Genomic DNA, 24,009 nt, shown 5'->3' on the forward strand with positions numbered 1-24,009 from the left:
ACACGATATATTTTTAAATTACAATTTCAATTTTCATTTTGAAATTCTAATCCCTCAATAAAACGTTTTTCTGCATTTTGCAATATCTCTGCCTCAAATCTGATCTGTTTTGGACTATAAGTTAAGATCTTACTTAATAAAATAAATTGATTTATTGTTTTTTCAGGCAAAATCTTAATCATAGACACTCAATCATTACTGTAATTTTGTATTAGTAGAAATTTGATTAGCAGAATTCTCGCATGCGATGAGAAAGTGCAGCAAAATTGAAAGATCCATGATTGAACTTGAAAAGTTGTGAATTAATAATTCAATTTGATGAATGAAAAGTGGAAACTCTCAATTCACCATCGCAAATTTTGTAGTGGAAGAGAGAAAAGTCGGGATTTAATGTATATAAATTCTCTGCATTGAGCTTAAGAAGAGTCTAGAATAGAATTGTGGCGGCACTCAATCAATTAATAGGCACAAATTCTAATTGCTTTTAATTAAAAACAAACAACACACTTCCTCTCTTTCTCCCTCACTCTCTGAACATTGTGATGAAGAATGGAAAATGCGAAACTGTCGCGTGATGATGAGTCAAATTTTCCATTCATCGTGATGCACTTCGAGAGTCGGCTTTGATGAATGTGCATTGCGAATAATGAAAAAAAAACGGAGGGATGAAAATATTCTCTGGTAATTTTGATCTATTTTTTCTCTTTTCTTTGCACTTCTCAATTTTTGTGCAAAGAGATTGGAAAACACAGAACATGTTTCTGTCTCAATATCTTCAGCAGGAATTAAAATAATTGTGATTAGAGAATATCTTCTATCATTTTTCTCTCTTTCATTCTTTGTACTCAAATTTTTGCTGATTCTTCGCTATCATAATTGTTCAGAGGAGGAATTTTTTCCTTTGATGTTTGGTGAAATTGATTAATTTGCCATTCGCAACAAGCGAGAATTTTAATTAATATTCATATGATAATTTATGAAATAAATTTCTTTACATTAATTTTTACGACAATCAATTGTGTTTCTGTGTGCGTGAATAAAAGAGAATAAAAGTGTTTGACAAACGGGAGGAGAAGGAGAAAGAGAGGAAAAGGAATTTACTATTTGGATTGTGTTTTAAATTATTCTCGCGGGAGTTGAATGGCTGTAATGTTATATAACGAAATCCTGTGGGGAAACATTAATGCGTAATAGGAAAATTTACATGAAATTTTTAATACAATCCCCAATATGGAAAATGTCTTTTGTGTGTCAGCGCCAAAATTGCTGCTCTATTTTTCCCTCATCTCAATTTTTGGAAGAGTGATAAATGAATTCATGTTCAAAGTCATTATCAGTTGAAAATATACAACAAAAGCCAATAGATTTTACCAGTGAAACTTCAAACTTTAATGCTGATAAAACTGTTGGAATGTAAAATGTCACTGTTTAGAGAGAGAGAGAGAGAGAGTGATTGTTCAAATGAATTTCGATTCATTAAACTCACCACGAATTTATTAAAAGCCACTCATGTTATTTACACTAAACAGTAACATGTGAACGATTCTGGATAAATAGAATCAAATTAACGCGTTAGATTGTAAGCAATATAATTGAATGATACTCCCAATTAATTACGGATCATTTGTAAACTAATTGCAGTGCAGAGAAATTGATAGTTTTGCGCTGATATGATGAAAATTAAACTATTTCTCTATATGTGTGTGTATTTGTGGTTTATCAGGTGATAATTTTGCCTGTGGTGGAATTGAAATTAGCTATGAAGTCGTTGCAACTTTATATTCATGACATTTTAAATATGCTGTCAAAGTTATGAATTCATAACATTTACGAAAGCATGAAATTTATTTTCTGTGAAACATGAAGTCAAATCATATATTTCAGATGTTTTTCGGTTATTAAATCTGGCCATTCATGTATTTTCGGAAATCCTTCGATAAATACTGAAAAATACGATTCACTGACATTAAAGAACATTTCCATACGTCAACGTGGAGGAAAATGGACAGAAATTGGACGGAAGTTGAAATATTCTGCCTTAAAAAACTCTGAAATTATTTTTTGACAACTGAAATTCATTCAGCGCCGCCTAGCGGTCGCCAATATAAGATATTGAAAGTGTAAAGTTGCAACGCAAAATTGTAGCTTTTATGAACTAAAATACGAAATCTGTAAAGTTGCAACGACTCCTTATTGGGATTTAAGTATGATTAACAGTGCAGAGCTTGAAATTCTATAGACAGACTTTAGAACCACATTCTCCAGACGGTGTTCATGTTGTGTTATGCATTGAAAGGTGAACGAAAAATGGACAGACTAGATAAAAAGTGTAGAGTTACAAAAATTGAAAGACTTTTTAGAGCTTCTGGGCACCATGAATGAAATGGCAAATAATATTTTTATATCACCGTCTTTTCTCTCTCTTTTCCCTTGAAAGAAACTCGTGTGTGTTTGTGTGTAAAATGACACGAAGAGAGATCAGCGTGCGGAGCAAGTGTCTTCCAAACGCCACTCGATTATTTTATAGAGAAGCTCCGAGAAGAGGTGATAAAATATAAAATTTGAAATGGTTTTCCATGTCACTTCTCTCTCTTTCTCTCTCCGCACTATAGATTAATTGATCACTAACTATAAAGTCATCCCATAGTTTCGTTACGAGTGAAAATTGGCACCTCTTCATCGAAAACCGCAATGAAAAATCCCCCGAATGAAGAGACGAAAAACCAATGATTCATCCCAAACAATAAACCAAAAGCATTATTATAGAGAGAAAGTTTCTCCACACTCTTGTAATAAGACAGAAAAGACGAAGGAATACATTTTCCATCCCGCATTCCCGTGGTTAGAATGGCAAAAGAAAATCAATACAAACGGATAAAACGCAGAAATAAAAGTGCAAGCATTCTAATGGGATTTTTCTCTCTTTTTTACCTCCTCGTTGTACAATTTTCCCGGCTCTCGGCGGCCCGGCTGAACCAACTGAATCTGTCCGGTGGTGAAGCCCACAAGAAGTGGAGCGCCTTCGCCCATTGCGTTGGTCGAATTGAAATCATGGCAACTCGGATTGGTTCCCTTGTACAGTTTCTTATCAATGGGCTTGCTCAGATCCGCCGTTTGCTGCAAGAAACAGAGGCAAAATATCAAGACACTGGATTAGAATCTCAGTTCAATAAATATTGTGTCAATTGACGGGTGTAAAAACCTGAAATTGTACAATTTGTCCTCCACAAAAAAACGATAAAATAATATTATTGCAATAAATTGTAATAGAAAATATATTTATGACCAAGAAAATATGATCAGCACGTGATAATTGTGTGTAAAATGCTTCTTATTCTCTGTCTCATGAATAATTTCACTTCTCAAATGCATTTCCCTTTTGACAAGGAAAAACCTTTTTCCCACGAAACACGTAAGAATTCTTAATGAGACGAAAATATCCCCTCAATTGTCTTCTGTCCTCTAATCATGAATTTTCAATGTCAACCCCCCATTTGTGGCGGTTTTGTTATTAAGAGAGAGAGAGAGCGGAGAGATGACAAACTATCCAACTTCCGACGGTTTATTTTCGTCTTGTGTAACAATTAAAAAAGAGTTGGACATGAAAATGCACTTTTTGCAAAACCCATCAAAAATATTTCCATTGATATTATCACGTGTAGATTAAATATTTGTGATTAGAGAACTTGTAATCTCTTAAAAGAAAAAAAGATTGCTTTCTTCCATTTCCACAGATAACAATCCTTCTAACACACACTAAAAATATCATTCTATCCACCTGTGTTTGCCTCTTTGTCACTCCATGGAAATCTTATCTCTCTGTACCAAAATACAAAAATACTAAAAGAGGTCTTCAATATATTATTTTTAGAGGAAAACAGGGCCCAATTGGACTGTCTTTAGCCACAGATTCTTGCTTAAAGTCTTTAAAATGCTCAAAAATCAGCGTGTGTAAATCAAAGTGTGCTGATAAGGAGGAAAACGGTGGCAAATCTGGCCAATTGACGCGTTCCCGGACAGCGAAACCACCCTGAGGGCCACGTGACCGTCCTGGGAAACCCCGAGAGCGCCCCCAAACCGACCAACGCGGCGTATGTGGCGGAAGCGGCGACCCTCAGTGCACGCATTAGCGCTGCATTGTGTGTCAATTGGCCGATCCGGATGTGCCAATAAACACATGACAAATCTCGCTGCGGCGGCGAGACGGTGGCAAGAGGCGGTGGTTCTGGATTATGTAATGGCTCGCGACGCTCTGAGTACCTTCTTCACGCCGCGGTAGGCGTACACGAAGAGCTCCTTGCCGAAGTTGTAGCATATCCGGTCGCCTCCGGCCGCCGCCAGGGCGTACCCGGACGCCTCCTGGCCGTTGGTGGTGGCGGGCGGCGGGGGTGGCGCCGTCGCCTGGTGGCTGGGCAGCGACACGATGGAGACGCGCACCTGCGGGGAGCTCTGGTTGCTGGTGTAGCCGACGCGATTGGGCCGCGAGTACTCCGAGAGCGTCATGAGACGATAGGTGCCCTCCCGCGTGACGAACTGCGTCTTCAGGTCATCCTTGCCGTTCTGGTCCAGTTGCACAGCCATTCCGACACACTGCTGACCACTTCACACCACAAGCTCATCCACGATGCCCGCGGCCACACCACTTTTTCCTCCTGCTGAGAGGGGGGCGCCCGAGATGCTCCGCGCGGACGAATGGCGAAAAATCACTGTCTTTGCACGTCCCTGCACACTGCCTCAGGGCATTCCTGCTGCTCCTGCACGAGGCATACTGCCCAATTGACCCGATCACGCACTGCACAGTGCTGAAAATCCCGTGAAAATCTACAAAATCCCAAAATTTGCCATCAAAAAACTCCTGCTCACACTGTCACTGTCAGACTCTCGCCCAATCAGGAGCGCGCAGCGAAATCCCACGGACCACCCATGGAAGAGCGCCGGACAATTCTCACCATCGTCCAACTAGCCGACACTCAATCTCTCCTCACTTCACTGTGGTCAATTTCAAATCGCAATGGTGTGAATCTCGGGAAAAATTGATAATTTCCTTAAAAAATCATTAGAATCCTTTATTTCTTCTCCTTCTTGGGCTTCTTCAGCTTCGGATTGAGCCTCTTGGCCAATCCCATGTTCACGGAACTGCGATGTTTCTTGTTTTTCTGTAAAACACGTGAATTATTAGTCAATATTAGACCTTAAGAAAGGATTTTAATTCTCACCTTAGCTTTTGCCTTTACTTCAGCACCTTTTGTCGTTTTTCCTTCTGGTTTTTGCTTCTGAACACCCTTTGGACCCTTCTCAAGGCGCTTCACATTCTTTTTCGCTTGGAATTCCGTCTTCGCCTTTCCACCGCTCTTCTTCTGCGGCAGTTTCTTTCCTCCAGGCTTCGCTTTTTGTCCCTTTTGTTTCTCCGGAGCGCCTTTCACAGCCTTCGGCTTGGATTTGTATCGCTCCACACGAATTGGCCGATCATTCATCATTGTCTGATTCAGTTCTAGTGCCAAACCCACGGATTCTGGGTTCTTGAAGCACACATAAGCCGTTCCCTTGCATCCCAAGGGACTCCTCAGCGTCCTCACGTACTTAATTTCCCCGCACGACTGGAAGATTTCGTACAGATCATCATCAGTCACAGCATAGGTCAGATTTCCCACGAAAATCGTCCTCTTTCCATCGAAGTACTTCTTCTTCCCGTCAGCCATCATCACGCGAATGTGAGCCTTCCGGAAGACCTTCCCGCTGGCCTCCTGAGCCCCAATTGCCGCCTCATCCTTGTCGAACACCAAGTAAGCAGTGATGCACGGATGATTCTTGATTTGCCGACAATTCTGGATCTTTTGGCCATGAAATGTCCGCAGACGAATTGTTTTGACAGTTCCAAAACTCGCGAAGAACGCCTTCACCTGGCTTTTCTTCGTGTTTGTAGGCAGATTCCCGACAAAAATAGTCCTGCTGGCTTCAGAAGGATCATAAGCCGGTGTGTCTGTGGGGAAATGATTCATCAGTGCCAGGAAATTGGGAAAATCACCTCAAACACTACCTTTCTTCCGTGGCGTGGAATCCTCATCTGACTCGTCAGACAGTATTCCATCGTTTTCTTCCAGGATTTTCTCATCTATGTCTTGTTCCACTGATTCCACGACTCTTTCAACTTCATCCGACTCAGATTTCTTCACTTTCTTCGCCTTCTTCACCACATTTTTCTGCTCTTTTGCCTCCTTTCCCGATGTTTTCGCCATGCTGCTTTTTCAGGTTATGTCTTGTGTGTTTACATCTTCATTTCGTCACCCAGTCACCAACGGCGCTGCAGGCGCTTGAGGTCATCTCGCAAAACCCCACAGGAGGCGCTGAACTCGCAAAGTGTTCTACAATCTCCCGCCAAAAAACCCAAAGAAAGAAAAACCACGAAAACCACTCAAATATGGGGGAAATTAAAAATGTATTCAATTAATTTACATTAATCTCGGTGTGTGTGTGTGTGAACTGTGTAAAATTCAGTTACGGATGAAGTGCTTTACTTCCTCATTGTCTTCTCCAGCTGCTCCGCAATAGCGGCCAGGAAGTCCTCAGTGTTGAGGTACATGCCCTCCTTCACATTGGGCAGTCCGTGAATGCAGCCGGCTAAGTCTTTGGTCATCTTGCCCGACTCCACGCAGTCCACGCACGATTGCTCCAGCGCCAGGGCGAACTTGGCCAAATCCGGCGTGCCGTCCAGCTTGGCGCGGTGCTCCAGGCCGCGCGTCCACGCGAAGATCGACGCCACGGGATTCGTGGAGGTGGGCTGGCCCTTCTGGTGCTGGCGATAGTGACGTGTCACGGTGCCGTGAGCGGCCTCGGATTCGATTGTCTGCGAGAAGAAAAGGAAATTGCGTTATGAGCGCGTTTTAGGGCAGGAGAACGAAGGAATTGCTCACCTTTCCGTCGGGACACATGAGGACAGAGGTCATCATGCCGAGCGAACCATATCCCTGAGCCACGACGTCCGACTGCACGTCGCCGTCGTAATTCTTGCACGCCCACACGAAGCCTCCGGAAGACTTAAGTCCCTGCGCCACCATGTCGTCGATGAGGCGATGCTCATACCAGATCTTCGCGTCGTCGAACTGCTTCTTGTACTCGCTGTCGAAGATCTCCTGGAAGATGTCCTTGAAGCGGCCGTCGTAGCGCTTCAGGATGGTGTTCTTCGTGCTCATGTACAGCGGCCACTTCTTCTGCAGCGCCACCTGGAAGGAGGAGTGCGCGAAGGCGCGGATGCTCTCGTCCGTGTTGTACATGCCCATGGCCACGCCGCCGGCCTTGAAGTTGAACACTTCCTCCTTCGTCACCTTGCCGCTGCTGGACGTGAAGACCAGCTCCAGACGTCCAGGCTCCGTCAGCACCAGATCCTTGGCCTTGTACTGATCACCGTGCGCATGGCGACCGATCACGATGGGCTTCGTCCAGCCCGGCACCAGGCGCGGAATGTTCTTGCAGAGGATCGGCTCGCGGAACACCGTGCCGCCCAGGATGTTCCTGATCGTGCCGTTGGGACTCAGCCACATCTTCTTCAGCTTGAACTCCTCCACGCGCTGCTCATCTGGCGTGATTGTGGCACACTTGATGCCCACATTGTGCTTCTGGATCGCATGGGCGGCATCGATGGTCACCTGATCGTCCGTCTGGTCGCGATAGGGAAGCCCCAGATCGTAGTACAGACACTCAATCTTCACGTACGGGAAGATGAGCTTCTCCTTGATGAAATGCCAAATGATCCTGGTCATCTCATCGCCGTCCATCTCCACCACAGGCTTCACCGCCTGAATTCTCGCTCCCGAAGCATCTGCGAACACAACCAATGAAGGGTTAATTTCCACACAGGTTTCCGCGTCTCTCTGTGTTGATCCATTTCATAAGATTTGACCGTGAAAATGTTTTATCTTCGCGTGTGACGCGATCTCGCGAGTCTCCCAAAAAATGTGCGTGTGCGAAGAGAGAAACTTGTTCCTCAATTTCAACCTAAAATATTCTAATTTTACTTCTCTGGACTCTCGCGGCGCTTGATCAACTTCGGCAAATTTACACAGCATAAGTGCCTGACGTCAGCCAAGATCGCATTTATCTTCCTTTTACATTGACTTGGAGATTGATGAAAAGCGAAAGAGTGTTCAGAAACTGTGCGATTTTTCAACATTTGTGAGTTTATCAATGAGTTTTCTCCTGCGTAGAGAATTTAATTTGGGGCAATGCCATCACACGTCATCGAGCATGTGGCAAATTCAAGTGTTCTGAAGCACAATTCAAAACTCAGAATCGTTAAACAAGATTGATTGAGTAAGAAAACCCACAAAGAGACAATTTGGAGGTTATGATTATAACTTTTCACGCGATTTGCAGGAAAAATATCACGCCAAGAGTGAGGAAAATACTCTGAATAACACATTTATGGCAAATTTGCGTGAAGAAATGCCGTGAAAAGTGTGCAGAGTGCGAAAACTGTCAACACGAGCTGTCATTTGCTTCATTTTTGTGAAAAAAAACTCGCCTAATTTCCACAAAAATCACAGTAAAATGCACTTTAATAGCCACAATAAACTTAAATTCTAATTAAGACGTACGCAATATTTTGCATTATTTGACGATAAAAATTTAATATGAATACAGAGTCGATTAACGATCTTCTAAAACGATACCGAAAAAATAGGGTAATTTTAGCATAATCTCATTGCAGAAAATCAAATTAATTTTCTTCCCACTGAATATTTCAATTCTTTAACAAAAAATGCATCAAATTTATTAAATTCCAAGAACTAGGATGATGGAAAATAGCATTTCAATGCCACAAAAATAAATAATTCAGCTCTTATGTGCAATTTTATAGGACACTAATTGCACTTCATTTCAATATTAAACTCACTATTAATTGTGGTTTTTCAGACTGAATAAAATTGATTTTATTTGCAAAAGTAATGAGGAATTTGCCATGCAGACTTTTAATGAAATTCCAAATGAAACTTGTAATATAATTTGTATGATAAATAGACAAAACATTGCCGTGAAAATTGCGAACTTGAACTCCTCATCATTCGTCTTAGAGTGAGAAGAAAAGTCATAAAGGCATTGAAATGACATCTCACATTGACTTGTGTTCTTTCTCACTTGGAAAAATGTTAATTATCACTCACAAGTGGTTTGGCGACTTGTTTTTTCTCTATTCAACTCAACTCTCGCGATCAGTGATATTTGCAAAGAAGTGTTGGCAATTTTCAACTGAATGAACATCACAGCCCTATCAATTTGTCAATTGCACGAATACAACCATGATAAAAATTGCTACAATTTCAAATTTACGACACTCTCACGCGGGGTCATGATAATTGATCGTGACGCGCTTTTTTCCTTTAGTCGCACACAATTTTATATCAGCAACCAAAGAAAAAGTGTCTCTGTTTTTTTCATTCGCACAATTATTATTATTTTTCCGCATTGAATTTTGGGGAATTTCCAGAAGAAACTCTTTTTTGTTTTTCAAGTGGAAAGAAATCCTTCGAAATCTCTTCTTCTAAATCATTAGGACAACTTTCAACTCTCTTTCTCAAATGGTATTTAATCGACAAAATTTATGAAACCACGACACCGAATCGGATCACATGCTCTCGACTGAGATCACTTAATAATACGTGATCATGACGTATTTTTGCGAGTGTTCGCATTTTGCCCACAGAATTTCAGACAGGCAATTTTCATCGTATCAACTGGCACACTGTGTAATTATAAAAGCCAGCTAAGCAAGCGTTTTTGATAAAAGAAATCAAACTATATACATTAATTTGCCAGCACTACAATTCGCAGGTGACCTTCGTTGGATATTCACTCGAAAATATGTGAACAACTGACATAATCCAGATAAAAACTAAATATTCAGCAGACACATTTCTGCTCTGCCACTCTTTTATTTCTTCAATGCCCTCAGATGTTTGCTCATTCAACCGCAACCACGACAGCTCGAAAATAATTCTGTCTGAGGGAAAAGAGCCCAATTTACCAAGCGAAAACTGTGATGTTCTAATTTTCACATCAGCATCTCTCTCTCCTCGCCAATCAATATCAAGTCACGGCATATTTTCAGGCAATTCAATGTCACAGGCAAGAGTTGAGATTTGGTCACTCTTATGATGATGAACAGTGATAATGATGAGAATCCAGGCAGAAAAACCCATTCATGAGGCGACAGAGTTGTAGACAAAATTAATTATATTTCTTCATACGTGAAGGAACAATTAAAGAATTCAATTTCGAGGCAGAGACGCGATGAAGAAGCCAGACAAAAATTTGATTTGGAGGACGAAAAAATTAAAAGGAAATCCTACTTACTCTATTATGGGTTTATCAGAGTTGAGGCATAAGAATTCACATAGAATTTAGATAGAAAGTCAACTTATCTAAGAAATTACTGAGCTTCAATTGCATGATTTCCTGGAAGGTTTCTTAAGGTAGTTCAACCATTCTTGCATGGGTAATTTGCCAAAGGTGCCAAGAGTTAATCGTTTTCTCTCACCCTTCTTAATCTAGGAAAATTTCCAACTCTAAGCGTCTCTTCAGAGACAAAACCCATCGCAGAAATTCGTGATGATGATCGTGATGAAAGTTGACACCATGTGGGCGTCTTAATTAAACTTATACACAAATTGTTAGCCGGCACAGTGTTTTAGTACTCAACATCCATCAAGCCTTTTGCTCTGTCACACACATTCCGCCGATGGAGGAATTCTCGAGCGAAGCCAGAGAGAACAAAGAGTGTGTGTCTCAACACGCGGAAGAAGGAGGGACAATAAAGGGCTCCCGCGAGGCTCTGGCGATTGGATGGAATCATCTGGGGCTGAGGGCATTTTTCAGCACACCGTGATTCTCAGTCTGAAGAGGTGAACAACCCCAAAAACAGCGAAACACGTGAAGCCAATTCGTGAGATGCATTTTTGACCAAAGAGACGTCTTTTCAGGGCATTTTTAATGTCCGAAAAAGAACTCGTTTTCCGGGCGAAAAAAAAGCCATTCAGGCCAACATTTTCTTCCTCGTGCGCGCATCGTCAATGCGAGTTGATCATGATGAGAATTCAAGTCAAGAAATGGGCACATATCGTGTTCTTGACATCCAAATGCAACTGCGAAGGACAGACATTAATATTTTGCATCTCTCAATTCCAACATCTGTGCGTTGTTGCGAAAGATATGAAGAGAATAATAATTAATCTTCTCACAATGACTCGATCAATGCGACAGAGACTCTTTCCCGCCACTACGCATTTCCTCTCTCGCTCTCTCCGGATGCACTTGGTAGGTTTCTGGAGAATGAGTTCAAGGATGCAAATGTTGCGGCATTTGGCATTAGAAATTAAATAGAGACACAATATTATGATGAGCTGTCTGTGGACCGTGAGTGCAGCTGATAAGCAATGTATATCAATACTGGGTATGTTTGAGAAGGAGAGCACAAAGGCAAAAATAGCACAACAAGGGAAATAATATAGTGCAAAAAAACGTGATTGCTTTAATTGCTGTTGAATGGTTGTGAAATTTGACAAACACCCCAAATGCGTCGCATTACTTCCCCTCCCAAGATGCTTCCGCACCGGAGGACATTAAACTCCCCTTCGAAAAAGCCACTCTTTGGCGCGAGAAAGCCCAAAAATCTTATCGCATTTCCCCGTGATGACGTGCAAAATGCCCAAGATACTTACAGTTCCGCCTCGTGGATGCCGATGAGGCTCCACAGGGAAGAGCAGCCGCGTTGGGCGTGAGGAACTTGGAGAATTTCGTGAGAGCTCGAGCCATTGTTACCACAAATCGCCACGGAAATGCAAAGGGCACACGATGAACGGTAGTAAATGCAGTAGTAACGGAAATCCCGTCGTGAGATGCTTGACAGATCGTGAAACACCACAATATATCACACACAGAACACAGTCACTTCGCCGGTCGGAAAGAGACTAACGAGAAATGGCCAAAAAGATAGCTCCCCACCCGGAGAGCGTCTCTCTCACGCACACTCAAGCGCACTTGCGAGCGAGATAGTGAAGAGAGAGGCACGATGGATTTTGAGCAGAGCAAGAAGGGGGCATTCAGCAGGGATGTTGAGACCTAAAGGTGCAGATATTCGAGATTTGGCACCACTTTTGTCTAACTTATGTCCATGTAAACTCGCTAAATATTGGAGTTCTGCGATTAAATCATAATTATTAGCTATAAACTATTTTCATTACAATATAAAGTGGGAAAACTCCCTCAATTTCGCAAATTATGTATAAATGAACTCGATAAAGGACTTGAAAAGAATCTTTTTAGGGAAGCAAAACTGGAATTTCTCAAAATATTCGCTACAATCTGACGCAAAACAGCCGAAAAGTAGAAGATTGTGCTAGAGTCTCTCAACAGATTACCCCCTTATCTAAACCATTCTCCAATAAATTCGAGTCCCGTGTTCTCACAAATACCAGAAAAGCCACCTCTAGTGCGTCTCAATGGCGCAAAAATCATGTGGTTTGGGAAGCCGTCTTCAATCCCCCCAAAAAATCCACCAAAAATTCTCCCATAAAATATGTAACAACGCGCGTGAAGCTCTGGTTGAGTCCACTTTCAATTTCTCCCTCAAAAGGTGGAAAAAGTAGGTATAATTCAGCTTTTGCGCACAATGAAAGTGAAAAGAGTCGCGCTCTCTCTTCCTGTTTTTCATCAATGGGAAATATCGACATAATTTCACTAGATGTTTAGCATTCTGTTTAGCAATTCCTATGCACGGTTTTTGTGCTGAAGAGAAACGCCTTTCTTCAGAACTCTGGGGAATGACATTGATTGTTTGTTCTGAGAAATCGCGAGATGAGCAAACATTTGTAAGAAGTTCATCGTCCTGATTAAGTGGATAATATCCAGTCTCTTCTGCTGGCTTACCTTGAAAGCGAACACTAAAATCGCGCAGAAAATGATCGCAAAACAAGATGAGAATTTTGCACGAAAATCTGTTGAGAGATTCTTTTTGTCCTCATTCGTCACTGCTGTCGATTATATAAGCACAAGAGGAGGAAAAATATTAAATAATCTATTTATCAGCCAGAGAATATTGTTACATAACCACCCAAGAACCTGACGCAGTTCCGACGCCACGCAAAAAAGTATACAGATTTTTCCTAGAGTAAGTCAAACATTCTTCCCAGAGCAATATTGCTAGCTGATAAGCCATCATATATGTATAAAGAAACTAATTCAACGAATCTCTCTCTCGCGCGCTCTATATGGCACTTTTTGCCGCGAAAATCGCCTGATTAGCGTGTGTCTGGTAATTTATTTTCAACAATTTTTCCTCATCTGAAAATATTTATACATCTTCCGCGCTGATCCATGAAATTTCGCGGGCGGACAACGGCTAGTGTCGGACAAAAAAGTGTAATTTTGGCAGTTTAGTGAAAAATTCGACCTTGCGTCAATTTCTTCTACACGCACAAAGTCTGTTCTGGTCCACCCGCAAATAATAATCATCTCTTGCATAATGTTTGTTGGCAAAACAACCACTCTTGGTAAATATTTACTACGGCAATTCGCAATGAAAACTCCTTCCATGAGCAATTTCTTCCCAGAGTTGTGCGGGAATGTTTTTTATGCACCACCATTAAGAATTAAGATCATAAAGCTGACGCGCGGGGAATTATTGCACATTTGCTGGAGACAGTTTAGGAAAACATATTGAATTTCCAGTGATAAGACACACTTTATGGCTCTATTTTTAACCCAAAGCAAAGCAAAGCATTACAAAAACGCAAAGATCCTCAATGACTTTCTCGGAAAAATTATGTAGCATTTTGCAACACAGCTAATCGTTCAGTTTGAGCTCTGAAAATTTTTAGAGAATATTTGTCAGAAATACGGCAGTTTTTTATATGGAAATGTTGATGAATACACAAGCAAAAGAGACCTTGAATCTCTCTCGCTCTTCTAGGGTTAAAATGTGGCAAAGCAAGACTCAGATTCCCAAGAAAACATTCAAACATTCAAAATCAGTGGACAACAAAAAAAATGTTCGCTCCTCAAACTCAAAAACTCCTCGCAGGTTTTCTCATGGTGGAGTTCTTTTGCGATGTCTTTTCGGGCAAAAAGACGTGAATTTCTGACAAAAATAAATTGCCATTGGTTTTTTTCTCCTGTCTCTGTCTCTCTGTCTCACTGTTCATCACAAATACAAACTCGCCACGAAGCTTTTTGTCCACCGTTCCTGTTCCCACTCAGAAAAAAATCCACTTCGTAAATCATTACTTGTGTCAATAAATCAGTGAATTGGCTCCAAAATGTACTTTGCGATGAGATATGCATCGAGAGGCAAAGAGAGATGGTGAAAATTTATTCAATTCCACACCATATTTGAGGATGATTGATCAGGTGGAAAAATTGGGAGGGAATTCACTGATAACGGCAGGTAAACTCGTGAGAAAAGTGATAATTCATGTGACTCTTTTGAGGGGCTTTCCCACAACGTGGCTGGCGTTTATCTGCGCCACACTGGAGAGGATCTGTTCACCCCTTGGCGAGTGTGCAGAGTTATTAGATATATCCACTCCAGGCAGAATCGCGATAAGCTGCCACAAGAGGCCCAAAATTGCTTCAATTGCGCTCTGTCAGTTCAAGTATAAGTTTGTTTAATCAAATGAATTGCGCAACTGATAACACAGTCGATATGGAATCAGATGGCATCAATATTTTTTTTCTTATGCCTACAATTGGCCACGCAAAGCACAATTTGCCATTGAAGGAGAACTGTTGAATTTTGTGTGATATGAAAAGCCCTTGAGCATGATAAGGTTTGTCAACCTAAAAATATATGTTGGACAGCGTGAAACTGCTTAAAAATAGTATACTATATCTTTGTCATGCTGAAAAATATTTATACAACGCACTCTCACAACTCCTCCAAAAGCCATCGGCAAATATTTCCCCAAAGATCCTGTTGTTGAAGAGTTGAAGAAGAAAAAAAATGTGAATGAAACATGAACAGCGTTGTTGAAGTTAAGCCGAATGCAAATTTTAGCAGAGATCAGCGAGAATTTATAATTCTACACTGATAAGCGAACCAAAACGAAGGCTTTGGCTACGATTTGTAGAATGTGGTTCTCATAGTTATTCAAATATAAATGTAATTTAGAGGTCAATGGCTATGGAAATGCTCGAAATACTAGAGAGTGATGCTATTTTATATACCTACCAAATACTGCAGAATTCTTGTTCAATCTCATGCATCTTTTGCGCTTTATTAGTCCTAAACTCAACTTAAAAATGCATTGAAGGCAGGTGGACAGAAAGCAGCGAAACCTTCCTCAACAAATCCCCATTTGTTCCACGTCAAATGGTTCTGCAAGGAATCTCAAGGGGGAAATAATACAGTGAGAAGTGGTGTACAGCTCAGCGGGAGGATTATGAAATGCACTGCAAACTCTGCTAAGATCGTACATAAACGCAAAAAGAGTAATTTGGACACTTTGGATTTGATTTTGACTCGGAATCGGCGATTTTAAATTCATTGGCAAATCATAACACATGATTTTATGATCTTATAAGCTTCCAAACGGAGTCCTTAAGGATTTTTCAGTGAAATTTTTAGGTTATGGTTGAAAAAGATGTTTGAAAAATAGGTTTAAGTGGATTTTTAGTGAAATATCGAATGGAAACTTAAGAAATGCACAAACAGTCTAAAAATTTCAAGTATTGGAAGTGGTGTACAGCATTAAGGTCTATTATCTCCCCCTTGAGAAATCTGAGAAATTCCTCAGGTAGATTTTCTCCGTAAAATCCTCCCTTGTGCATCTGAAGGACCCTTTTTATTTTGCTTTCTTGGGCCAAAGGGGGAAAAAAGTAGTCTTGTCTCTGTCAGCTGAGCCGCGAGAGAGACTGCATGTCATATGACGCGCGCGCGTGTGTTGGTGAGAGAGAGAATCGGCCGGCTTCCCCATCGACAGAGAGAGAGAGAGAGTCTCTGGGCTCTTCTCCTGAGCGGGCTCGTCAGTCGTGAACGGTGACTCGAAGAGGTCGCTCGACGGCACTTTATTTCCATGTTCTTTCGTGTGTGAAGTGACTATCGCTCAGTTCTTCTGCAGTCCCACCTGCCAGGATTCGCCGTGACCACCGAGGTGAGTGTCTTTCATCCCCAAAATCCTCACAATGTGGTGAGCAATTGCCCCAAAACCCGCCCCTAAAGCCACGCTGTCGTGCACGAAGGAGAGAAAAAAAGAGCGAGAAACTTCCGCTGCGGATGGCGTATAGAATACACATTCCCAGCCACGCCAGTGAGAGAAAGAAGCCATTCTCAGACCACTGAAGTCCCGAGAGTTTGTGGAGAAGGAGAGGGGAGAGAAGGAGAAAATTCCACTGAAACTGCGAAGGGCTCGTCTTTTTTTGTTGCTTCCATTTTAGTACTGAAAATCTCGTCTTTTTCGCCTCAAACACTCTCGCGAACGAGGGAACATTCGATGGCTTCTCGAGCCTGAATCGCGCGCTCTCAATTCTTCACTCCGGACGCAAGCGCCGTTCTCACCGTCCCTTTCGATGGGCCCCCGCTTTGCCGGCGCGCGAGAGAGCCGGAGGGGAAATGCTCTCCGGCAATCTCTCGCGAGAGCGCAGCGCGAGAGAGAATTGACGGGGAACTGGCAAAAAGTGACCGAACAACTCTCACGATCCAGGATGACTCGAGATATGAAATTTTTACAGTTTCTCAAAACGTTACTGATTATTTGAATAACTGATTATCAAATTTGATGTGGAGAAATGCTTTATTGTTAGCATAATATTTAACTGATTCTTTTCTGCATTTCTTAACTAAACTCAGACTTTTAAAAAATGTTATGTTTTAGGGCAAGAATTCCCAAGGAATTTATGTATTATTTACCTGAAGAATACCTTTGCCGGAAACACGTGGAGAAATTGAGGCATGAGTTTAAACTTGAAAGAAACAAATCCAAAGTGGCACTTGAAAGAGAAGAGACGATAATAGAGTCAAGTTTCTCTTTCTGCGTCTGTATTCTAGCATAATTTTGTTAATGTTCTGTCATGTTTTTGTTTATTTTTTAAAAAGCGATAAAGGAGCGAGATCGGCCATTTTGGAAATGTCAATTCTAACCTTACTTTTACCATAACGTATTGCCAAGTCCTCTTACTGTACCTTTATTTTTCGTTTTTCATCCTTATCTTACTTGTAATTCAATCATACGCTAAATTTGCATTCGAAATGTGTTTATGTTTTGTAAAACTCCACAACTTTCTCGCAGGTCTGCATATAGAATCATTCTGTGATTAGGATCATATTCTTCAGCAAAGATAACACTGAAGAAGTTCTATGCAATTCAAGGTCACGCTCAAGAATTGGTTGTAACGGCATTTGGGTAAGTATAACACACGTCATCATTCAGAATTAAAAAGAAAAAAATGTCCTTTTTCCTCCTTCCGTCTGGTCACACTTTGCATGCGCGAATTGCGATGATAAAGCTTTTCAATTGGAACCTTTTCATCAATTCATCTCACACTTTTGCCTTTATCGTTGAGAGTGCGAGATGCTGACATGTCTCAGTGACCCAGAAGATGGTTCTCGGTCGGGGGACAATATTCCTTATCTTGTATATGAGAAAATGGGTCAGAAATTGATTGGCCAAAGTTGGTGCTCAATCTGACTCTTTCTCTCTCTCTCTCTCTTGCTCTGCAGATATAATATTGCGAACGCTCTTTTCGCGGTGCAGAAAGTGATTTCCAGAGAAAAATGACACGAGGCGTTCTTCGACTTTGCACGCTCAGCGGTGAGCATTTGCTGCGCATCCCGCGACCAATCCATCCGCTGAGACTCTTTTCGGGATCTGTGAAGCTTCTGCAGAAGGATGGGAAGCCCGTGGAGGCTGTGAAGGGGATTGCCTACAAAAATCTCACAATTGGCTGTCCCAAAGAGCGATGGAATAATGAGAGACGGTGAGAAGACTCAAAATTACTCCGTAATTGCTGAATTTCATGGACTCTTTGTCTTCCTCAGTGTGGCCATGACGCCTGCCGTGGCGGCGACGCTGGTCAAGAAGGGATTCAATGTGAATGTGGAATCCGGAGCGGGATTCGAGGCGAAGTTTCGCGATGATGAATATGTTCAAGCTGGCGCTAAGATTGTGGACTCCAAATCCATCTACAATTCGGACATTTTGCTGAAAGTTCGTCAGCCAACGAATGAAGAAGTGCCACTGCTGAAGCCCGATTCCACCCTCATTTCCTTCCTCTATCCGGCACAAAATAAGGATCTTATGAATGAACTTGGCAAAAGGAAAATCAATGCATTTGGTGAGGACAATTGATTAATGCAATTTTTCCGCAATTCCTGATGATTTTCATCCTTTTTTCAGCCATGGATTGCATTCCACGAATTTCTCGAGCACAAGTCTTCGACGCACTGAGTTCAATGGCCAACATTGCTGGCTATCGAGCTGTCATTGAGGCCGCCAATCACTTCCCGCGCTTCTTCACGGGACAAATCACGGCGGCCGGCAAGGTTCCGCCGGCTAAGATCCTCGTGATCGGCGGTGGAGTGGCTGGATTGGCGGCAATTGGTCAGGCTCGTGGCATGGGTGCCATTGTGAGGGCTTTCGACACGCGTTCCGTGGTGAAGGAGCAGGTGGAGAGCATGGGCGCTGAGTTTCTCACCATTGACATTCAGGAGGAGGGCGGCACCGCCGGTGGCTACAGCAAGGAGATGAGTCAGGCCTTCATCGACGCCGAACACGCACTGTTCGCCAAGCAGTGCAAAGAAGTGGATGTCATCATCACCACCGCCCTGATTCCCGGCAAGAAGGCACCCGTGCTGATCCTGGAGGAGCACGTGAAGTCCATGAAGCCCGGCAGTGTGATTGTGGACTTGGCGGCCGAGGCGGGCGGCAATGTGGCCACAACGGTGCCTGGGCAGGTGAAGGTGGTGCACGATGTGGTTCACGTGGGCATTACAGATCTGGCCAGTCGTCTGCCCACGCAGAGTTCCACTTTGTATGCCAACAACATCAGCAAATTCCTCCTGTCCATCGGCGAACAAAACCACTTCGACATTCGCCTGGAGGACGAAGTTGTCCGTGGCTCAATTATCCTGAAGAATGGCGAACTCATGTGGCCACCGCCAGTCATTCCCGTCTCCGCTCAGCCCGCCGCGGCTCCTGCGGACACCAAAGCGCCCGCCAAGGCGGAACCCGTGCCAGAGGATCCCTTCCAGAAGCAACTCAAGTCCAGTCTCACGTACACAGCGGGTCTGGGGACATTGCTGGCTCTCGGCGTGGCTTCTCCGAATCCCGCCTTCACGACCATGATGACCACTTTCGGTCTGTCCGGCATCGTGGGCTATCACACCGTGTGGGGCGTGACGCCGGCTCTCCACTCGCCCTTGATGTCCGTGACGAACGCCATCTCGGGCATCACTGCCGTGGGAGGATTGCTGCTGATGGGCGGCGGCGTGACTCCCTCGAACACGATCGAATCGCTGGCAGCTGGAGCTGCTCTCATCTCGTTCATCAACATCTTCGGCGGCTTCCTGGTCACACAGCGGATGCTGGACATGTTCAAGAGGCCCACAGATCCACCAGAGCACAACATGCTCTTCGGCATTCCAGCCGCCGTCTTCCTGGGCGGCTACGGATACGCCGCCATGACCGTGAGTGTCTCTAATCCCTGACAAATCTCTGAATGAATTCATGCTTGTTTTCCTCCGTAGGGCTTTCCGGAGATCCACCAAATGGCTTATCTGGCGTCCAGTTTGTGCTGCGTCGGCGCCTTGGCTGGACTCTCGTCGCAGAAGACATCGCGTCTGGGCAACACTCTGGGCATGATTGGCGTCACTGGCGGAATTGCCGCCACTCTGGGCTACATGGCGCCTTCCACGGATGTGCTGATGCAGATGGGCGGCGTGGCGGCTTTGGGCGGCGCCCTGGGCAGCATCATCGCCAAGAGGATCCAAATCACAGATCTGCCTCAGCTTGTGGCTGGTTTCCACAGTCTGGTGGGTCTGGCGGCGGTGCTGACGTGCGTCGCCACGTACATGCACGACTTCCCCACTCTGGCCACAGATCCGGCGGCCAATGTGCTGAAGACGGCGCTCTTCCTCGGCACCTACATCGGTGGCGTGACCTTCAGTGGCTCGCTGGTGGCCTACGGGAAGCTGCAGGGTATTCTCAGCTCAAATCCTCTGCTCTTGCCCGGCAGACATTTGATCAACGGCGGTCTGCTGGCCGGAAACGCCCTCGCCATGGGCATGTTCTTCATGGAGCCCACGATGGCCGGCGGCCTGGGTCTGCTGGGCGCCACATCGCTCATGTCCACCGCCATGGGAGTCACTCTGACGGCGGCCATTGGCGGCGCCGACATGCCCGTGGTCATCACCGTGCTCAACTCCTACTCCGGCTGGGCGCTCTGCGCCGAAGGCTTCATGCTCAACAACAACCTGATGACAATCGTGGGTGCGCTGATCGGATCGTCCGGAGCCATTCTGTCTTACATTATGTGCAAGGCCATGAATCGCTCACTGCCCAATGTCATCCTGGGCGGCTACGGCACGCTGTCCACGGGCGGCGGCAAGGCCATGGAGATCACGGGCACGCACACGGAAGTGAATGTGGACGGATGCGTGGACATGATCAAGAATGCGAAGAACATCATCATCACGCCCGGTTACGGGCTGTGCGTGGCAAAGGCGCAATATCCCATCGCCGAAATGGTGTCCATCCTCAAGGGCAAGGGCAAGAAGGTGCGCTTCGGCATTCATCCCGTGGCGGGCAGAATGCCCGGACAGCTGAATGTGCTGTTGGCCGAGGCGGGCGTACCCTATGACGATGTGCTCGAGATGGAGGAGATCAACGATGACTTCACGGACACAGATCTCGTGCTGGTGATTGGCGCCAATGACACCGTCAACAGTGCCGCTGAAGATGATCCCAACTCCATCATTGCCGGAATGCCGGTGTTGAGAGTGTGGAAGGCCGATCAGGTGAAATTCTTGTCCTGAAATTGAATTAATGCAGATTTTCTTAACTTCTTTCCTCTTTTTTGCGCAGGTTGTCGTGATGAAACGATCGCTGGGCGTTGGCTATGCTGCCGTGGACAATCCCATTTTCTACAAGCCAAACACATCAATGCTGTTGGGCGACGCCAAGAAGACTTGTGATGCACTCCTGACGAAGATCAAGGAGGATCACTAGGAGATTTGTGTACAAAAGAACTCCCAATTTTACACCCTTTTTCCTCCCCATAAAAGTTCTTCCTCAACACAAGAAAATTCAATCGTCTACTGTAGATTTTCATATTAGAGAGATTGGATGTAAATTATAAATATATTTTATACACAACTTTACAGGCGGAACAAGAATTCACTGTATTTCTGCAGAAAACACACAAAAATCAGAGCTACAAAAGAGTTCATCAAAAGAGTTTTTAGAGACAATTTTTGTGTGTGTAAATTAGACGAAAGATGAAAAAAACAACAGATTTTTAAAGCAATTGTCGCGCATAAACAGCATTTAAACTCTAAATGAGATGTTAATTTAACGAATAAACTTTAATTTATTTTAACTAAACTCCAACTCTTTTCTTTGCCTCTTGCATCAATTTTTATAGAGCAGAATCCTTCGTGAACAAGGACTTCCCACCAAACGACCATACTCGAGGGTCAATCGCCGCTCCTCGTCGCCGGCGTGCAGCTGAAAAGCAGAAAAAGTTGATAAATAAATCACATGATCGCTCAATAACAGCGCAATTTATCAACCACTAATTGCTCTGAATAAATCTGAGAAAATCCCACGCATTAAATCACGAGTTCTACACGAAATCAGTCGTTTAAGAGGCGAAATTCGGAATGATTGATGTGTTTTATCGATCAAAATATGGTAATATTTTCAATCTAATGTTTGTTTGCAAGCTCTGATGTGATTAGGAACAAGCGATGAATGTCGGTTATCAGCTTATTTTGCAATTCGGGGGAGTTGAATGTGATCAGAAACACTTAATCTCAAATGGGATTATTTTAAAAGACTCTCTCACATGTATGTAATCCTCAAAGTACATAATAGTGTTGTCGTACAAGCAAACAACACTCTCGAGATGCCTCAGCTGGAATTCATCCTTATCTCTCGCCTGCTCATCTTCATTGAATCTTGAATACTTTGATCGATCGAGCTTCTTCAGAAGATCTGCCAAAGACAAGAGTGTTCAATTACAAGGAGCGCAGGATGGAAAGGATTTCAGCACACCTTCCGTTATTAAATGCCACGTGTAGACCTCTGGGCAGAGGAGATAGGACGGCTGAAGCTTCCCTTTGTAGCGCATCTTCGGGCATGAGTGGATGTAGAAGCCCATGTAGTAGTACTTGAGCTCCGGACAGGACTTCTGCAGCTCGCGCATGAAGGCGATCTCACGCAGCGAGCTGTACGTGCCGAGAGAGAGGAAGCTGAACTCCGGATCGTAGAAGAGATAGACAGAACTGACGCAATTGCGCAGCACATCAATCACACCCACGGCAATGAGACGATCGTCCAGCCAGTACTGCTGATGGAAGGATCCGTAGCCCTTCGGCGGCGATGTGCTGTTCAGCTTGAGCTGCAATGGGGAGTGTTGCAAGAAACTCTGAAATTCATCCACATCTTCCGGTGGCTCCCTGTGAATCACTGTCTGGTATTTCTGATACAATTCATACTCCCTTTCCACACTGGACAGAAATTCACGCGAAGTGGCGCACACCAGTTTAATCTACAAGAGAGAGAGACAACAAGAAAGGGAATAGAAACCTGAAGTGGTGATCGACAGAGGAATCGTGTAAAGGATTCTCCGGTGTTCTTGGCCGGCGGATCACGATGGATCACAGTTTGGTACTTTCGATACAGTGCTAGTGCTTCACCTGTGGCCCCTTTCGCGGATGGAATGAGTTTCACCTGGAATTTGGGGCATACAGAAGAGTTCTAGGATTATTGCCGGGGCCACAGAGAACCCGCCGCATCTTCTCTCTCTCACCTTCAGCTTGTGCTTCCCATCGACTGGCTGCTCGCCCAGGAAGTCCTCCAGGCTCTTCTCCACATTCTTCGGCGCCTTGGCAAGAGGCTGCACAGAGATTCCCTCCGCCTCTCGCTGTGCCATCTTCGCCTGCTTCCGCTCCAGACGCAGAACCTTCGCCTTCTTGCACGGCGGCTTTGACATGTTCTGACCAGCACTCCTCGGCAGACTATCGCCACTCTCCATCGCCTGCGAAGGCTCAACCTTGTGTGCTGATTCACTAGGCGGCCTGTCGCTGCCTTTGGGCAACTTATTCACTATTTTACTGATATCTATCTTAGTGGCGGAAGCCGGTGGAATCATCTGAGGCTCACTGGCCACGTCAGATTCCCCATCATGGGCAGATTCCTTCTCTCCACACTCCTTTATCCCATCTCGCAGGAACTTGTTCATTCGCTTGAGGATTTTCTTGTGTGATTTGGACAATTTGAAGTTCAACGCGTCACATCTGCAAAGTTAGAAGTCTTAAGAATCTCTTTCCTTGAGACTTTTTCTTGCCTCTGATCTCTCTAACCTTATTGTGTAGGAGGGACAGCAAGTTGTGGCATTTGTGGGTTTATAGCAGAATGTACCAGAACGCCTCCAGCCTCGATCAATGAGATCCTGATAGTCATTTACGGCCATTACGTGTGCCGTCATCCCTGCAAGAAATGCCCCAAAAAGGACTCGCTCAGCATTGATTTGCATGACAAAGAACTCTACGCGACATTCTCACCGTGAGAATTGCACGTGTTCTCCTTTTTGCAGTATCCACAGCGACTCTTGTTGAATTCACCATGATACATCACAATCGAATATTCATCAGACATGGAGTTTTCGTGGATTTTCCGTTTTCTTACCCCGAGAAAGCACAAATTTTCCTAGCATACAAGCACTTTGTTTTGACATGCGAAACCTGTTGACGGCAACTTATCGATAGATACCGTTTATGGGTTTCTTGGTATAACAGTTTGTATG

At 43.9% G+C, this 24,009-nt stretch overlaps 5 protein-coding genes across 6 annotated transcripts; 1 reads left to right on the plus strand and 4 right to left on the minus strand.

The window, feature by feature from the left end:
- Positions 1–2,931: 2,931 nt before the first annotated feature.
- Positions 2,932–4,654, minus strand: LOC132263923 (WD repeat-containing protein 20-like; the record flags this gene model as incomplete). Its single annotated transcript, XM_059763942.1, has 2 exons — positions 4,261–4,654; positions 2,932–3,117 (listed from the first exon to the last, which is right to left on the minus strand). Coding segments are annotated over exons 1-2 (507 nt in total), but the record flags the coding sequence as incomplete, so codon positions are not given.
- Positions 4,655–5,048: 394 nt separating this feature from the next.
- Positions 5,049–6,306, minus strand: LOC132263916 (RNA-binding protein 34-like). The gene is made up of 3 exons (XM_059763931.1): positions 6,038–6,306; positions 5,217–5,980; positions 5,049–5,156 (listed from the first exon to the last, which is right to left on the minus strand). The coding sequence occupies exons 1-3, from the start codon at positions 6,234–6,236 to the stop codon at positions 5,067–5,069; spliced, it is 1,053 nt and encodes a 350-aa protein (XP_059619914.1). The 5' UTR covers positions 6,237–6,306; the 3' UTR covers positions 5,049–5,066.
- A 118-nt stretch (positions 6,307–6,424) lies between these two features.
- On the minus strand, positions 6,425–11,949 carry LOC132263958 (isocitrate dehydrogenase [NADP], mitochondrial-like). The gene is made up of 3 exons (XM_059763980.1): positions 11,712–11,949; positions 6,912–7,816; positions 6,425–6,844 (listed from the first exon to the last, which is right to left on the minus strand). Exons 1-3 carry the CDS (start codon positions 11,803–11,805, stop codon positions 6,512–6,514), a joined length of 1,332 nt encoding a protein of 443 aa, XP_059619963.1. The 5' UTR covers positions 11,806–11,949; the 3' UTR covers positions 6,425–6,511.
- Positions 11,950–16,009: 4,060 nt separating this feature from the next.
- Positions 16,010–21,360, plus strand: LOC132263912 (NAD(P) transhydrogenase, mitochondrial-like). The gene is made up of 7 exons (XM_059763926.1): positions 16,010–16,139; positions 17,274–17,387; positions 17,705–17,961; positions 18,023–18,318; positions 18,381–19,669; positions 19,730–20,998; positions 21,066–21,360. Exons 3-7 carry the CDS (start codon positions 17,759–17,761, stop codon positions 21,207–21,209), a joined length of 3,201 nt encoding a protein of 1,066 aa, XP_059619909.1. The 5' UTR covers positions 16,010–16,139; positions 17,274–17,387; positions 17,705–17,758; the 3' UTR covers positions 21,210–21,360.
- Positions 21,295–23,972, minus strand: LOC132263913 (arginyl-tRNA--protein transferase 1-like). 2 transcript variants are annotated; one of them, XM_059763928.1, is made up of 7 exons: positions 23,768–23,972; positions 23,567–23,693; positions 23,014–23,500; positions 22,791–22,934; positions 22,257–22,602; positions 22,048–22,196; positions 21,295–21,707 (listed from the first exon to the last, which is right to left on the minus strand). In XM_059763928.1, exons 1-7 carry the CDS (start codon positions 23,859–23,861, stop codon positions 21,612–21,614), a joined length of 1,443 nt encoding a protein of 480 aa, XP_059619911.1. In that variant the 5' UTR covers positions 23,862–23,972; the 3' UTR covers positions 21,295–21,611. The 2 variants fall into 2 exon arrangements, with proteins under 2 accessions (XP_059619911.1, XP_059619910.1); XM_059763927.1 differs by lacking the exon at positions 22,791–22,934 and having other exon boundaries at positions 22,257–22,752; positions 23,768–23,971.
- Between the last annotated feature and the right edge of the window lie 37 nt (positions 23,973–24,009).

The sequence above is a fragment of the Phlebotomus argentipes genome, unplaced genomic scaffold, assembly GCF_947086385.1.
Source record: "Phlebotomus argentipes unplaced genomic scaffold, Phlebotomus argentipes genome assembly contig_40, whole genome shotgun sequence".
Taxonomy (NCBI): Eukaryota; Metazoa; Arthropoda; class Insecta; order Diptera; family Psychodidae; genus Phlebotomus; species Phlebotomus argentipes.